General features: G+C 33.2%; 1 protein-coding gene across 3 annotated transcripts in view; it reads left to right on the top strand.

Moving 5' to 3' along the window:
- LOC118193355 (cell adhesion molecule Dscam1-like) overlaps positions 1-17,950 on the top strand; it is a 978,906-nt gene that overhangs the window by 485,541 nt on the left and 475,415 nt on the right. For all 3 annotated transcript variants that reach the window (XM_085823255.1, XM_085823256.1, XM_085823257.1), the window contains exons 5-6: positions 11,169-11,462; positions 16,583-16,852. In XM_085823255.1, the coding sequence (XP_085679381.1) occupies positions 11,169-11,462; positions 16,583-16,852 (564 nt within the window). The remainder of the gene's footprint in view (positions 1-11,168; positions 11,463-16,582; positions 16,853-17,950) is intronic.

The raw sequence follows: 17,950 nt of genomic DNA on the forward strand, positions 1-17,950 counted from the left end.
TCTGCCAGCCCCATGATAACTGTGTCAGGGCACATGACTGCCAAGACTTATGTGAACATTTTGACCTATCAAGTTCATCCCATGGTACAAACTTTGTTCCCCGATGGTGATGGTGTCTTCCAAGACGACAAAGCCCCTGTTCACACAGCTCACATTGTCCAAGACTGGTTTTCTGAGCACGAGGATGAGTTGTCCCATCTCCCCTTGCCACCACAGTCACCAGACCTGAATATTATCGAACCTTTGTGGTCTACATTGGAACGGAAAGTGCGTTCTCGTTATCCACCGCCAACATCGTTATCTGAACTTGCCACCGTTTTGCAGGAAGAATGGTATAATATTCCCTTGGCAAACATACAGGAACTGTATTTATCCATTCGGAGAAGACTGCAAGCTGTTTTGGATGCCAACGGGTTTCCTACACCATATTAAGCAAAGAAACATGTTTTTTTAAAGGTGTTTCCATATTTTTGTCCAACCCCTGTATATATGTAAAAAAGTGTTTCTGATTATAACAGCATTATCATATTTATTTCTGTTAAATCTCAGAGACAATGAAAATTGTCCCCGTCATGATAAATTAGGAAGCACAAGGTTACAAAATATTTTTTACATCTAGAAATAGAAAACAACGAGCAGATATGACATCAAACGAAATAGAAAACATTCGAGCAGATATGACTACAGAATCAGTATTGTAAATCAACAGATAATAAATAATAAGCAATAAGTATCACATGTGGGTACACGAAACTGATGTTATTTTTTGAAGCTAAATTGCATTATGATTTCTCATTTTGTTTAAAACGTTATTTATGAGATATGACATATTCCATTCTAGTATAACTATTCATAACTGATTTCCAATGGAAATTTTTAAATACATTGAAATCAATAAACCTCGCTCTAAAAAAGCAAATACTTTTTTACGTATACGTAGAGTTGGATTAACCATCTTGTCATCAGATAAGCAATTTATAACATTACCTCTTCCACAAATTTTGAGTGAATTATACAAATATTCAAATACGGATATAGAAAAGGAATTCAAATTTATTCTTTCTTAATGTGTGCAAAATACACGTATACGATTAATATGATGAAAGTGTTCTTTTATTATCATGTTAAATAGCTTTTAGTTATACAAATCATGTTTATTATCATGTTAAATAGCTTTTAGTTATATATATTTATTTACGATAAAACTAATGATAAATATTGTTTTACGTTTTAATATTCAGCCCAAAGCGACAGTTTGCCAGAATGGCTATTAATTCCGTTTACGCATTTTGCGTCGTCCGCTATGAAAACTGCGTTTCATTTTTCAAATTGTTGCCATCAAATATTAGAGCCCTGCATTATATTTAAAGAAATTAAATAATGAATAATCTGCATGGATATATATGTGCTTTTTGCGCTGTGAAAAGACAACGGTACCTAGAGATATCAAATTCTGAATAACGTAGTCCTCCACCTGAGTATGGACATCTGGAAGCCCGAATTTTGAATTTTAAACTTATCTTATTATCTATTTCATATTTTGTAAAACTTTAACTAATTTTTGATTAACAAACTTTGCAATTTTAATGTGAGCAATAGCAACAGTGTGCCAGAAAAATATCATCTTTAATGATATTTTAAATATTTTGTGATATTGCTGTTGAATTAAATTTTGTGGTTTAAGTTGAATTGTATTTTATGGAACATGATATTTAATAAGTACAACACAAAAAACTTTAATAAAACGCCCTTTTGGGCATAATATAAAATTTGAAAGCTTTCAGATTATATTCTTTTCTGTCTTATAATTAATTATGAATTTCGCATCAAGTTTTACGTTTGAAATTTTTTTCTAGTACATTTTCTTTAAGATGTATTTTGATCATCTAACACGGGAAAATGGTACAGTTTTAAAATAATGTCTGTTTTTAATGGATTAGACACTTTCCGCCAAGAAACGTTGAACGTTTCTAACTCGATGTGATATTTAGTATTTTACTTTAAACTGTACAGTTCAAAATATAACATTCAAATAGCTCCAGATTTAAATAAAAAATTACAACTACGGAATTTTTGTCTCAAAGTATATGCATTTTGAAGTCATAATCGTTAAACAATTATTCAGTGGCCAGAAACTTAATATTTTTATCTTTATTTTTCTTAATTTACATTGTGGAATCGAATTGTATACTTGAATGAATGTTCGTGTCTCTTTGCTTATAGTTTATTTTCTAAGTTATTAAAATTTCAATATATCTTTAAATTTCCGGTTCATTTCGTTTTAAAACACAGGCCATTAGTTGCAAGAGGAACGAAACAAATGATAGCAACGCATGTTCGCTTTGACAGTATCACATATTTTTTAGAACAAAATCGATAACAAAAAATAATCTTAAGACTATAACTCAAATTAGAGAAGTCATCGCTAACAAATAATACCTACTCACTCTGAAAAATCTGACTATATCTTAAACAAATAGCAACCCACTGCAAACCGTAATCGCACAGCCAAAGTTCGGAGTATTTCTCTTAATGGAATTTCTACAGCGCAACACTCCTAGTTTTATCTTTAATAACTCACGATGCCAAAACCTGTCAAGAAGAATTATCGTTCTATGAACTTCAAAGAATTGAAACGAGGAATCTGAAAGGATTAATAGTACGCAGTTTGTAAAAGCTAAGGAAACACGGCATTTTCTCAGTTCTGTGAGTGTGGCATTCTTGTCTCCCCTCATTATCATCGAAATAATTATTTTGCTAATTTAGAAGTTCCGCATACTTTTCAGATAATTTGCATTTCCTGTCCACCAGATACCGAGGAAGATTATCACCCGTTTCGCTGTCAAGAAAATTGTCTTGGAATTAACTCCACTTTCTTAATTGAAGTCGTTTTTAGGTTGACTTGCTAGGCTCTCGGTGGAACTGCGTTTTCAGAAAAGTAAAGAATTTTTAATATATTATTCTTCTCCCTCCCGCTAGGCTTGTATCCTCAGTGGTTGTGGACATTAAGACAAAGATTAATAAGATTTGCTCGCTTTTGGTGTTTGGGGTATGCTCCAGAGAGCGAAATTCTCCATTTTAAACGGTTTTCTAAACTGTGAATCCCCCAAAAATGGACATGTAAGTTTAAATCTTCACCAGGAATAACGGAATGTTTTACATTATTATTGCTCAGGTTTATTGAAAAATAATTTCATTTTAAGCGATGCAAAATTTCATTAATAAAATATTTCATTTCCTTTCTAGACTTTTTTGTATTAATTTTGGAGTTATTATAATTTGAGAAAATCTCTTAAAACTTTAGCTCCCTTAAGTTTTTATTTTGAAGTGAAATAAGACAAATTAACCTGAGAGTTATAATATTATAATATTATTATCTCATAACCCTCCTTGGCTAACTAGGAATATGCTATGAAATCCTGTATGATATTTTCCATGCAAGTTACTTTCATAATCTGTACGAATACTTAAATGCTTCGGTTGAGGACGAGTCGAACATATTGCAGTAAATCGAACATTTTGCAATAATTTCTTAAACATTCAGTTAGTGTTAGCTATATTATATAGTTAATTCCTTCACTGTATGCTACGCGTTTAGTATTAATATAATAATGATTTATTTGTTTTATGTCGTTTCCAATTTCACCATCGCGACTTCTGTTAAGTTAGGCAAAAGGTGATCATCAAAAACAGCCTACTTATAGAAATTTGCTGTATGAGTTTATGTCATGACCAACAGGGAGCATCTGTCTGCGCAAGATAAATAACGCTTGAACCACACCACCTCAATGAAATGGTTCCCTTCAGATTATAGGAATTTTGATAGTTAGCCAAGGTTTGATAAGCCATGAAATAAAAGTTTATGCCAGGCTGTACAGCTAAATAAATGTTAACACTTTGAGAATATAAGGCATTTTCTCGCTCTTTCAAGCATGCTTTCATAGTGTAATGGTTAGTTATACTCGACGCGTATTCGAGAGGCCTAGGTTCGAATTGGGCGTTGCCCATTTTTCGCGTTTCCTGCTTCAAAATAACATAATGAATCTACAGTGGCCCTGAACTAAAAACGTTGGTGGATGATGATTCTTCACCACCAAGATTTGGCGACTAGATCCTCTAATCTTCTGTCGCCCTTTAAAAGGAGGAGTATATGAGGTACTTTCTACCTCTTTTAAGCATGCATTCACGGTGTAACGGTAGCATGCTCAGCACGTATTCGAGAAGTCCAGGTTCGAGTCCCGGCGAGGGCGTGGCTCATTTTTCATGTTTCCTGCTTCAAAATAACTTATTGACTTTCAGTGGTTGCCAAACTAAAAGGTGGTAGATGATACCACCAGGATTTGGCGATCGGGATCTGTAACATTGGTAGCCCTTTAAAAGATGGAGCTTATAAGGTACACTTTGCTTGTTTCCAGCATGTCTTCGTGGCGTAATGATAGCACCCTGGAAGCGTAACAGAGAGTTCCAGTTTAGAGTCGCATTGAGGGCATTACATATTTTGTCATGTTTTCTGCTTCAAAAAAATGTCTAATGACTCTGCAGGAATAAGGCGCATTTGGCGCTTGGCAGAATACCGGATTGTACCGCCTTCACGAGCTTAGCAAGGTCGGTCAACAGTAGCTGCCATGTGAAAGTACAGGAGATCAAACAACTCACACAGATGTTCCTAACTACCAAAAACACGTGTGATAAAAATTTCATCAAAATGTTTCTGCGTACGGTGATATTTAGTTGCATTTTCGTTATCCAAACGTACAAAGGCAGTGATTGAAAAAGTAACAGCTTCAGGAACATTTTGTGAAATATGTATGTATCGTAGAGAAGTATTGCTTCTTGTCTGAGCAAATTTCATTAGGATAATTATCTACGATTTCATCGATAACGGTCAAATGTTCATTGCTAATATGCGCTCTTGAGAGGATCTATGATTTCTATTGAGAGGCTCTCTCCTTTATAAACTACACGTTAGCTTCATATTTTGTATGCATTCTAAAAAATAATTACTATGGCTTGTGGAATGCGAAGTCATGCCACATACAGCGTATCGTTCTGACATCGTACAGTAGAACTACGTAAATTGTTTCGATTCCTGGTTCAAATCCTTCAGTGTGGATTTTCAAGCATGTAAAAATTTGAAGACGAGATGAAGAAAGGCTTTGCTATGAAGGACAACAAAAATCTATGGAAAAGAATTAGTATCAGAATGGCTTCGAGATTTACTAAAAAGATATCTTAAGGGAGTGTAACACAGCAGCTTATATTTACACGTTATTCTTTATGAATTTAGGATTTAAAGAATATGTTGACCGAAATATTGCACTTTATAAATTTGCATCAATATATTATAATTTCAAACCGATGCAAAATGACGTATCAATTTCATTTCTTTTTTCGATATAACGGCAGTGACCAGTTGCGTTCATGTAAAAGAGTACTGTCTTTATGCTTCATAAAAGGGAGACATATTAACCAAACCCTGGTACGCTTATACATCTTACTGTATACGTGTTGTAGTTAATTTTAAAGATGCAAATTAGTATATTATGAATCCTGCTCTGTATTTTAGAAAAAAATAGAAAAGAAAGATAATATTTACATAGTTTTTTAAAACTATTTTCGAAAGATCAGAAACGGAGAGAAACAGAGTGGTGTCGGAGAAAGAAATGCAAAGAAAACAAAATTTATATAATCACGAAAATGGAAGCAGTTATAGTTCGACCACCTCATCCGTGACCATGAGCGTAAACACACATTCGCTATTCGGACCGAACTATTTTTAAAATAAGGTGGAAAGATGGGGACTTTGTTTCACCCGAGCATATAGTAATTTCTCTCTTTCCGGACAAGAGAAACCTTTCATGTCGCCGCAAGTAATAACGCCCCTTTTAGACGCGTCTATGTTTTTTGGCAGAATGCCGGTCAAGGTTGCGTTTGAGACGCTCGAACTATAATACACGCATGAAGCACAACGCGAATACTTAAAACATTGCTTTATTTAAAATTTGTGGAAACAAGATCAAATAATAGCGTAGGAAACTGCTCGAGCCACTCTTTGCACATGGTCAACGGATCACCTGACATGCCATGGGACAATCCTGAACCAAGATATCATGAAGGTTCGTTAAATCTCTTGTGTTTTTGGCAAAAATCATTGAGGTAACTGGGTATAGATGAGGTATTCCTGACATTTGGGAAAGTTTACAGATCTCTGTATAGACTTAGTGAGATACATGTTGTTGCTGATTGCAAGACCTCAAATACTTCTTCTGAACATGTGAATGTGTATATTTATGTCTAATGAAAGCTTATGGTTAAGAAACATGTAATATACTTTTTGCCGTCTTTTTATTTCTATTTATTCGTACTGAAGCATATCAGACACAGACTTCACATTAATTATCATTATAATAATACTAGCAATTATTATTATTGTAAATTGAATGTTAATATAGTAATAATATGAGAAATTTCAAATGTGCAAATCGCAAGATCATGATATACAGTTAAAAAAACTCGCCAATCTGAAAAGGTTAGCAATCACTGCACTAACTAATATAAAAAGGTAAAAGGAAAAAAATAATTAAATCTTTAAGATTTTATATTACAAGCAAATCGTATTTTTTTTTTTTTTTTATTTACACACACATATACTGTTCGAAAGACGTTTCAAGAGCATTTGGGCTAACACTGCTTTGAGCGAAAAGTATTTTAAAATAGCACATCTTTAGAATTTCCAATAGACAGTCTCGCACGCTAGAGGTGAAAATGTTTTATTCTATAGAATATTGCCACTGATAGCTTTCAAATCGTTGAGTTTTTAGTCGAAAATTCGATAACGTTTCACAAAACATAAAATACATAATAAAAGCAAATTCGGGCTTCAAGGCGCCCATGTTCGGATGAAGGACTACGTTATTCAAAATTTGATGGTTCTAGATGTAGTTGTTTATTCTCAGTGCTAGAAACAGAGATATATTCATGCAGATTCTTCATTATTTAATTTCTTTAAATATAATACTGGACGACAATATTTGGTGGCAACAGTCTGAAAAGTGAAACTGGCATTTACAGATGACAGGTGAAAGCAGGGTCCGGGCATCCGGGCGCCTTTCACAGACTATTCGGGTATCGTCCGGATCCCGTAAACTGTACAAAAAAACGACATCGCCAAACAGGGGCTGGTGTTGGAAGGCAGACGTATTGCGGATTTTTACAATACCAAAGCTTGTTATTCAATATAGAGATACTTTATATCAAAACGTGGTGTTACTATGTTGAATTAAGACAGTAGTAGTGCATCGTTATACATTACGCATCATTAGAGTTCACTCGCTATATTAATACCTACAATAATAAAAGTTCCTAAATTCTACAGACATATTGCAGAGCAGTACCAGTGCACATTATACAGCTTATAACTATGTACTTCGTTATATATTTAAATTAATAATACATGCATACTTCCATTCCGAAGCAAAATGCCGTTTTGGGACTAACGGCCATTTGGGATAACGCCCTTTTTGCAAAGAAAAAAAAAGAGAGGAAGACGGAGGCTAAAAGGTTTTCATAAAGAAAATCTAAAAAATTAAAAAATAAGTCAAATTCAACTTGAATCATCTACATCACGTTTGAGCAGCGTTAATATTTCACACTAAAGGGTGTCCTATTTTTACACGCCGGTGTTTTTTTCTGTCTTGTATTTCATTTCAAAATAAACTATTGATTACAGATATTAGCGCACTATATTTATAAATTCATGGCTTCAGTTCATGAAGAGGGAATTATTCAACTTTTGCAACTCAAAATCTACTTAGAAGGCTGGCGTTTGAAATGAAGAAAATGTCCTATCCCGGCTCCAAAATTGCATTTATATTTGTTCTGTTTCAATAAGCTAACACCTCCGAATTCTATCGGCACTTTTAGTAAAATAATATCCTCACTTCCTCGAATATAAATGAACCTTCCACTTCCGGAAAAAAAAAAAAAAAAAATTCTACAAAAGAAAACTCTATAAAACTCCATCAGAATTACGAATACCTAAAACTAGTTCTTTTACATTCAAAACGATACACTGCCAACTTTAAAGTGCTTCAGCTGCATACCAATAACTAAAGTAGGAGGACTAAAAAAAGTAAAACTGGCTCGCCGCATGCATTTACTTTAAGTAACGCTTTGAATACGTGCCCTGCGTGTTAGAAAAAGGATTCTACAGCTCCCGGTGATTTACACGCTGACATGTAGTAATTCGTACTTCGATCGAATACGGAGTAATGGTAACCTAGTTACGTTTTCGGGATTATTTCCACCCTCCCTGCTTATTTCATTTTGAAAGAAGGCTTTATTGGGAAAGGGGGTTACAACTAAGTAAGATACGTTAATGCTATCTCATTGCGATGGAGCTAAGGCTAGATCTCTTTCATTTAGCTAACGGAAAGCTACGAGAAAGACTTGAGTTTCAGAATTCTAAGTGTGTTTATGCTATTAATAAACAACAGAAATTTTCTTTTGTGCATATTATGGGTTTTCTTCGTGTTTACGAGAAATGTAATTGAATTTATGCTTAAAATAACATTAACTAGACGTACCCTTCAAGCAGTAAAGGTCATCCTTACGGTTAATTGGATGCGCTATTAAATTTGAAACATAATAATGAGGATAAATTAACTATTGTTGCCCTGTAAGTTGAAAAAATCAATTTCTCAAAGTGTTGCTATGGAAAATAAATTAAGATTATTACGTACGTGCAAAGAATACTTTCGTTCGTAAGTGTAGGTTTCAGGTTGATTATAAAGAAAGCATAGGTCATCTTAACCCTTAAATGCGTGAATTTTTATTTTATTTTTTAAATTTAAGTCAAGAATACATTAGGAATGATTATACACTCAAATAGGAAAAATACTGAAAAAAAATCTAAACTAAGATTTTATTCCAATTTTTGAGAAAATATTATTAACTTTACAAAAGAATATGATAGGCAAATGTGTAATAACAATTTAATCTAATAATACATACCATACATCTTTGTATAAAAAATTTTAAAACTTTGAATACATCAAAATAATAACAAACACGAAATCAAAAATTCGTAAACACAAATAATATCTACACCCTACACATCAATTTAGAATAATGGTCTTACACCTTACTAAAACTTTCAAAACTATATACGTAACCAGTATGTATCCAATTGGTTACACTATGCCAATAATCTAAAATTTATGTTTTGATTTGATTTCCATGACTAAATATGAGTATGTTGCCAAATGGCAAATATATGCATTTAAGGTTTAAAACGTAAATGCATGGATATTTCTTGTGGATAGAAGTCAGTTTTAAGGGAATAATGATTGCAGAAAATGTTTCGGTTGATAAAAAGCTTAGTTATTATTTTAAAAAATGTCCTGAATTTTTAATTTTGCTTTTAATAGTTCTGATTGTTGGATGCACAACTTCTATACTGAAGTAAATCAATGAATTTTCTGTTATTAAAAATTGTCTAGTAAAAATATGATTAAATCTGTATTTGCAAGAAGACGGCAGCCTATTAATGTGATATTAAGAAATGTGATATTAAAGAATTATATGTCAAATAAAACTGACATGCATAAAATATCAGATATTTGGTTATAACAGAGCACACGAGAACTATTTGCTTGAAGAGAGGGATGACTTTATGGATTACTTAGTAAAGGAAACTGAGTATTCACGTTAAACCTTCAAAACCAACGAAAACACAGCTTTCAGCACTTTATTGGTCATAAAGAATAATATGCCTTTATTTGCGAGAAGGTAAGTAACCTATTGTGTGTAAAGCACAGGGGAATTATCTGAATATTAGAAATATACATCTTTTTATTATATATATATATATGTATTGTTAGGATTATGTTAATTTTATTAACACTTAAATTTTGAGTTAAAGTTCCTTTCCTGTCGATTCTTAAATTCACCTTACTATTTATGGCCAGAACGTAGTTTTAGAATCGCATTTGAATACATAATGAGGAATAGCGGTATTTAACTGCGAAGTTCTTCTGTCTTAGGGAAAGAGATACCAAGTATTCTGGCTGCACGCGTCCGCCTTTTTTAGGCTACACTTTCGTAATCTATTATCACGCTCGGCCGTACTTTAGGCCCTTGGTAGCTTCGCAGTCTATTAACGTTAAGGGCTCAACTCTGTTAGAATTTTGATAGCTTCGGCTATACCTCTTTAGTTTAGATTAGTTTAGGTTGATTCTTAGCATCATATGTTCAAGCCGAAGTGTCGGCTTTATTGTACACTCCAAGACGGGGTTTTGTTAAACTTTAGTTGGAATAATAAAAGATTATTTTACCTTTCTATATTGTTGTTTTGTGTCACATGAACTCAAGCCATTATTCGCTTATCAGTTCTTAAGTTTCTTCACTTCCAACAGTAACTTAGAATCACAAAGTGAGGAACTCTATGTTATATGTAGTATTTTAATCGGGTATAAGATACCGGTACTTTCAACTTTCGATAGTCGTTATGGCTGAGGGAGAAGGCATGCAGACAAAACTAACAAAAACTTGATTTTCAACCACCAGTCTTTATTTTCACACAAATCAAATAATTTTGGATGACATTTATCTAATTATAGTTAAATATGATAATTTTTAAACAGTTTTATAAGTACATTTTTCCTAATGAAACATTTTTTCTGTATATTTTTGGTACAGTGTTGCCATCGCTCGCTTAGAAATGTTGAGTTTGCTAATAAAAAATTCATTAAAAATTAACAAAATTTGAAATAGATAATAAAGCAAATTCGGAATTCGGGCTTCCAAGTGCCCACGTTCGGTTGGAGGATTACATTATTCAAAACTAGACGGCTCTTGGTGCCGTTGTTATTTCATAATGCTTGAAACATTCATGCAGATTCTTCATTATTTAGTTTCCTTAGATATAATACATAGCGGTAATATTTGGTGGCAACAGTTTGGAAAGTGGACCAACGCAGAATGTTAAACGACGCAAAATGCCGTTCTGAGACTAATAACCCTTTGCGTCTAACTCCCCTTTTAACATTTCTCATTCATTAATATTATCTATAAAAATAATTATATTTTTAAAAATAGTAGAAATTTGTATTTTAGAGAAATAAGGAGCATCGGAAAAATTGTTGATGGGAGAATACTTTTTCTTGCAGATCCTACTGGAAGCATACCTCCAAGAATTACCAGTGGTAGACCAGGGGCATTAATCAGGGAAGGCGAAAATGCAGAATTACCGTGTACTGCCCAAGGATATCCAGTACCTCAATATATGTGGTATCGAAGAGACAATAACAGGATGCTCCCATTGCATATTGGAGACAGGATGTTGCAAGTGAATGGCAGTTTGTTTATAGATCGTGCAAGAGCTCAAGACTCTGGAAAGTACATCTGCATTGTCAACAACAGCATAGGAGAAGTTCGTGTTGAAACTGAGCTTACAGTTTACGGTGAGATGGCATTTCTTACATTTTTCGTACTTTTTATATAATTTTGTGACTTTGAAAGTTATCAAATATTCATAATCTACACTGCGAAAAAATCTACACTGCGATATTTCATAATCTACACTGCGAAAAAAAATGGGGCAGTTCCGATTACTCCTGTTCTACTGGGTCGATTGACGATATTCAGATTGCGTTTTTCATGTCTTGAAAGCGCGACGTAGGATATATATTAGATTTATATATAGAATTATTCTAACGTAAGTATTTTGACCCCAAATCGGACATTTATGAAATAATATATTATTGTTTTTCATATTTCTATTCTACGGCTCAGATTATGCTTAGATATTAAATTTTGCAAGTCTTGTTGAGAAATTTATCGAAAAATTTAAAGATTTATATTGGCGCAATTCTTTCAATTGCGCCAAGCATTATTCATTTGGCAAAATTCTTAATTTATATTAATATACTTAATTTCCTTCTTTTTCATTGATGCACGAGCAGAAAAAAGGTCCATTGCTCATTCTTTCAAATAATTTTAACAAAGTGCGTAAGCCACATTTTCGTTATTATCGCTTATATTAAATACGGTAAATTTCGAAACGGATGATATTAAAAATTCTATAGGTTTTTTTTCACAAATTTTATTTCGAAAAATTTATAAAAAATATTTTAAAATATAAATTTTAAAAATAAATCATAAAAATTGTGCAAAATATATTCAGATTAAGCCTAAATTTCGAATTCTGAAAGAAGGAATCAAGTAAGTTTAATAAAAAGAGAGATATTAATAAATACGTATATGTATAACTCAATTAACACTGAGGAGCTACAATTTGGAGAGCTAATTTTTAAAAAACTACTCTTGCGATTTTTACAAAACTTGGCAATTTGGTATAATTTGAGTCGTAGAATCGATATATGGAAAAAAATGGCATGCCATTTCAGAGAAAGTCCAATTTTGTGTCAAAACTTTTATACTAGAACAATGCTATATATAAATCTAATATATATCCCAAGACTCGCTTTCGAGACATGAAAACCTAAGTTTGAATTTCGTCATTCGGCCCAGTTAGAATGGTAGATATAGAACTGTCCCATTTTTTTTCGCAGTGCATCTTTAATTTAATGTTACCTTTTTCTTCTCAAATACTGGAAATAAAATTGTTTAGGACAATTCACTACACGCACAGAAAGCTATATAAATATTTAAATCTAAAGGTTCTTGCAAGAAAAGCATAATTGTACAAAAAGGAATAGGAACACAAAATTTATAATTCTTTCAAGCAAAATTATATTGTTGCTCATATATTCCTCATATATTTATTTGTTAGAATATTTACATACATCAGGCTTAAATTATCATCACTCAAAATCATTTTGGCCTACAGTACAGCATATCTGCTCTCTGATATGTATGTAAGTACACAGCATGTTAATTACTGTAAGTATGTAAGTTCTGTCTTTTCAGTTCTTTACTGTACGTATGTACAGTATGTATGTTAAGTTCACAGCATGTTCTATCCTTTACTTTAAGTTCACAGCATGTTCTTTACTGTAGAGACTTATGGTCAAATAATTAATATTTACAGCTTACACTTCCGCTATGCCTTCAGATTTAACTTAAGATGTAACACCTGTGTTTGTTCCAACTACTTACCTAATACAATTACAGCTTCAATAAGGAATTAAGTCTGAGATGTGCAGTTAATCATGATCACCAGAATAGCTGACCATCAAGCAAACAATCAACATAATAATTAAATACTTTTAAGTTAATTCCACCTTCCCACTTGTGAGTGCTTAAATTAAAATATATCAACACAAATTTACCAACCCACATGGACCTGGGGTTAGCATAAAAGCTTCTTTTCATAAGAGGAACAAATTCAGGAAATTAAAACAAAACTATGCAGAAAACTACAAGATTTCGAAACTCGCGATAGAATTTCGAATACACACACGCAGCAAATAGCAGCAATATAGCCTTCGTCTAACGTAGTCGTAGTCCCAGCAGTAAGGTCTTTAGCGTCGCCAACAGTCTTCCTTAATTACGGAAAGGCAGCGGAAGCAGGCCACAATCTTATATTTATATTTGTAAATTTTTGCCCTATATATTAAAACTACTTGCCACTCAAAATCTATATAAATTCTAGAATGAGAGAATTCCCTGATGAAAAAGGCCGTAACGAAAGTATTAAATTAAATTCACATTACTTTAGTACACCTTAAACATAAAAGCCACAAAATTGCAAACAACACTACTAACATAATTACCATTTGATGCTTATTATACATTAACTTTTGTCTCAAGAGCGTACGTACTTTAATTTCCTAATTATATAAAACGGATTACTTCAAATTATATAAGCATATAGTACTGATTACTTTGTAATTAATCAAAATAAAGTATTTAATTACTTAGGAATTGTAATTTTGTCTCTATGTAACTTGGAGAGACATTAGCACATTTTTGAAGTAGTGAACACGAAAAATGAGCAGTGCCTTCGCCGGGACTCGAACCTAGACCTTTTGAACTCGCGTCAAGTGTGCTAGCGTTACACCACGAAGGCTTGCGGAAAGGAGTGAGAATATACCTTATAAACTCGTATGAAAATTTCCCTTTAAATCAAGGCCTCAGCATTGTATAAAATATATTTTTTTTGTTCTTTTTAAATGAAATAAAATGATGTACATATAATATTTTATCGTTTTAAAGCGTTTTTACTTTTTAATATTACTTTTAGATTATTTTAAAAATATCAAAAGTAATTGTAATTCAATTTTAAAATTGGGCTGTTCACAAATATGAACCATCAAGCCACTAATATGATTACATAAGCATATGAGTTAATACATATGAATGAAAACACGTTCTTAGCAAGAAAAAATATTTAATGTATTCAAAATTCTAGTATGGTAAATACGATGAAAATTATAATTTCAGAAGTTAACTAAGATATTTCTAAAAGGCAAACTGAAGTAAACAATATATTGCCTCATATGCCATTAATTTTCTTCATAAAATATAAATTTTCAGATCCAAAATAAAATTAACTCCAGGCACTCGATGTTAAAAATTAAAGTTATATTTTGTGCCTTGATCTAAAGGAATTTCTGTAAATTTTCTGAAAATCTTAATATAAAGTGGAAGGCAATTAACATATTTAATCTATGAGAATCACGAAATTAACTTTATTTCAAAAGTATGCTTCTAGAACAGTTTTTGAGAATCTAAAATACAACCTAAAGCTTCCCATGCTTGTTTCGTTATACAGAATATAGCATTCAGTTCGTTATATGAACGCTGTCTTTAGTAGATATGGACAAAATGCCGTTAGAATTCATTTCCTCTTCAGGAGAAATTACTTGTTCTCCTTTCCTGTTCATAAAGTTCGATAAAGTGAGTGGAGCAGAAAAACTAATATCTTTTTATTACTTTTTTATCCAAGATACATTTTTCAAGCAGTATTTCAAAGTGAGAATAGTCAGGACATTGTGAAGATTTAGTATTATGTTTTCAATACCGATTTTGGTGTATGTGACGTTGTGTAATAGTAAATTAATAATATGAATGTAACTGCATAATTATCATAAACAGTTAGACGCTTATTAAAACTGAACTTCTAAAAACACTAGAAAGCCTAGCGGTCATACGAAATGACTGCTGTTCTAGATATTATAAATTGTAATTAAAATGATTTATGCAAAGGTGTCTGCTAATTTAAACTGAATTACCCAGAGCAGGCGGCGAGGACGCCCCTTTGCTTACTGCCCCACGGGGTTTCCCCTTCTACTTGCTTAATTGCTTAAAGTAGAGTACATTTCTTAAGAGCTAGCGCTAGCTCAATCAATAAAGGTGATTTAAATAATAAAAGGTTAAGTCACATGTCAAAGATCTCTTTGTACACAACATTTCTTGTGTAGATCTTTATATCACTTTTAAACTCGCCTTGCAGAGGACCATCCATTTTTTTTTATTTCACTTCCGTTCTTTCATGAACTCTTGAACAGGCAACATAAAGTTGACCGTGTCCAAATGCAGGTAAGAAGAAATGCCAACACGCTTAAGCGTTTGGCCCTGAGACTTAATGATAGTCATAGCAAAGGGAAGTTTTACAGGAAATTATCTACGTCTGAATTGAAACGGCAACCCTGCACCATAGCAACTACACCCCGTTGGCTAGTACAGTTACGCAAGCAACCAATAAACTATCGGCGACAAACAGACACTTAAGCCGATATATGGGGTGAATTAACATCATCTCCTCCGAAACGGCTAGCTCCCGGGCCTAGCGAATCACACCGTTGGATTGCGCAAGTGAGTGGCACGCCATTTTGACCATTCGCGTCTTTTTGGGACTTTAATTAGCCGAGATATTAATTAAAAACTAATTTTTCCCTACGTTTTCCCTACATTTTCCACTTTCTTTCTTGGGTTTTCCCTATTAGTGGGTTTTGGCTAAGTGCCAAATTCTTTTTTCTCGAATATCTACGGAACGGCGCCGAGTTGAAATTCGAGACGCATACCCACGGATTCCAAAACATTCTCCGAATCCATCGATATCGTTCTCATTATCGTACGATTTTAATCGGTCGAGATATTAATTAAAACTGCGGAAACGTTAATCTCCGCGCTCATTTTTCCGAGTGGCAACAATAAACTCTCGGCGACAAACACTTTAGCCGCTTGTATATATATAAAGAAATACATTATTTGTATTGCATTTTTCATTGTTGTTATCATTGTAATTGTGTTGTTGCTGTCAAAAAAAGCCATTGTATTTTAATTCGCTTCAGCTGAATATCACATAATTTACAAATTTAATTACTACTGCAATTTCCGAATGAAACGAGATTAGGACTACTCCTTCATTAAAACTGAGAAATATATATCCCTCTTTTTCTGTTTAATTGAGTTATTAATTTTTTATACACAATAAATTACATTAAAATATAAAAACAGATGCCTTACACTTGCAGCCATAACCATTATTAATATAATTTAATAGCTGTTGTGTTATACAAGTATAGCATAATCAGTATAAGTATTTATTAAAACTTATTTATTAAAAAAGAAAAACAAAATTATTTATATATTTATTTTTATTTTTCGTACATAGGTAATCTTTCGGTGTCCCTTCACCCAGCACAATTAACGACAGAATCCGGAAGATCTGCGACATTGAATTGCAGTGTTGAAGGATATCCTGTTCACTCAATCACGTGGTTTAAGGATACTCGGCATTTGGTGACAAGCAACAGGATACGTTTAATTGCCAACCAAGTTCTTCATATCACATCAGTGGTTCGGGAAGATCAGGGAATGTATCAATGCTTTGTCTATGGAAGTCTACAGTCAATGCAAAGTGCAGCTCAGATTACATTATCTGGTAAGTACTTTCACATTAATATAAATAAGCAACTTCATTTATATGTAAATGAAGAAGTGGCCCTAAAATTACTGACTGAAGATGCAACAGTCCTAATGAATCTAATTACAGAATAAATTTCTTATTTTGCTAAGAGTAGCCGGAGCTGTTGCAGGTTTCTATTCCTGTTTAGTAAACTACGATGTTCATATGATATAAACGTTCCTGTTTTATGAAGATTTAAGTTTTGAGCTGAGATTACGTTGATATCTAGATTGATGATCTAATTGTGTTGGGTTGAAACATAAGTAATGGACGTTTGTGTTGTGTTTTAAAATTACGCGATAAGCATTTTCGACACCTTCTTCTTTTTGCGTTTAATCGAGGCGCCAATGCTGCAAAAGCTGCCCGAAAAATTTGTGAAGTGTATGGATAAGGTGCAATGCTTGAACGAACTGCAAGAATATGGTTTGCCAAATTCGAAAATGGAAATTTCGCCGTCGAAGTAGCTTCTCGTTCCGCACCTTTTTTAAGTGGATGAAGATTTTTTTTTTTTCTCTCGCGGTGTCGGTTGTTTATCCGGGCTTAACCATTCTTTGCGCTGCTTCATTTTAACATACGGACAACATTTTTCGTCGCCCGTAATTACTCAGTAAAGAAAGCGCTTTTTGCGTCCATGAGTTGAGCGATGAAAGGCAAGCAAACTGTCAATTGTGGATCGTTGATTCTTGTTGTTTTCGTTCAAAAGGTGTGGGACCCAAGCTCGGAGTTTTGAGACTTTTCCCATAGATTCTCGAGTAGTTTGACTCGCGTCTCCATGTATAAGTTGATTCAAACTCATTTGGTCGTTCGGAACGATCAGCGTCTTCGAGGTCAAAATTTCCATTTCTGAATTTGGCAAACCGATTTCTTCAGCTCGTTCAAGCATTGTATCTTCTCCGTACACTTCACAAATCTCTCTGCCGGCTTCTGCAGCATTGAAGCCTCGAATAAACGCAAAAAGAAGAAGAAGGTGTCGAAATGGTTATTTTTGTCGACTTGACACTACACTCCATTTTAATGATATGAAAAATAACAAAAATTAGCTCAGACAATCAAAAACAAAATAAAATACGCCAT

This window comes from Stegodyphus dumicola, chromosome 9 (genome assembly GCF_044657685.1).
Source record: "Stegodyphus dumicola isolate Sdum_Otavi_A_Nest chromosome 9, ASM4465768v1".
Lineage (NCBI taxonomy): Eukaryota > Metazoa > Arthropoda > Arachnida > Araneae > Eresidae > Stegodyphus > Stegodyphus dumicola.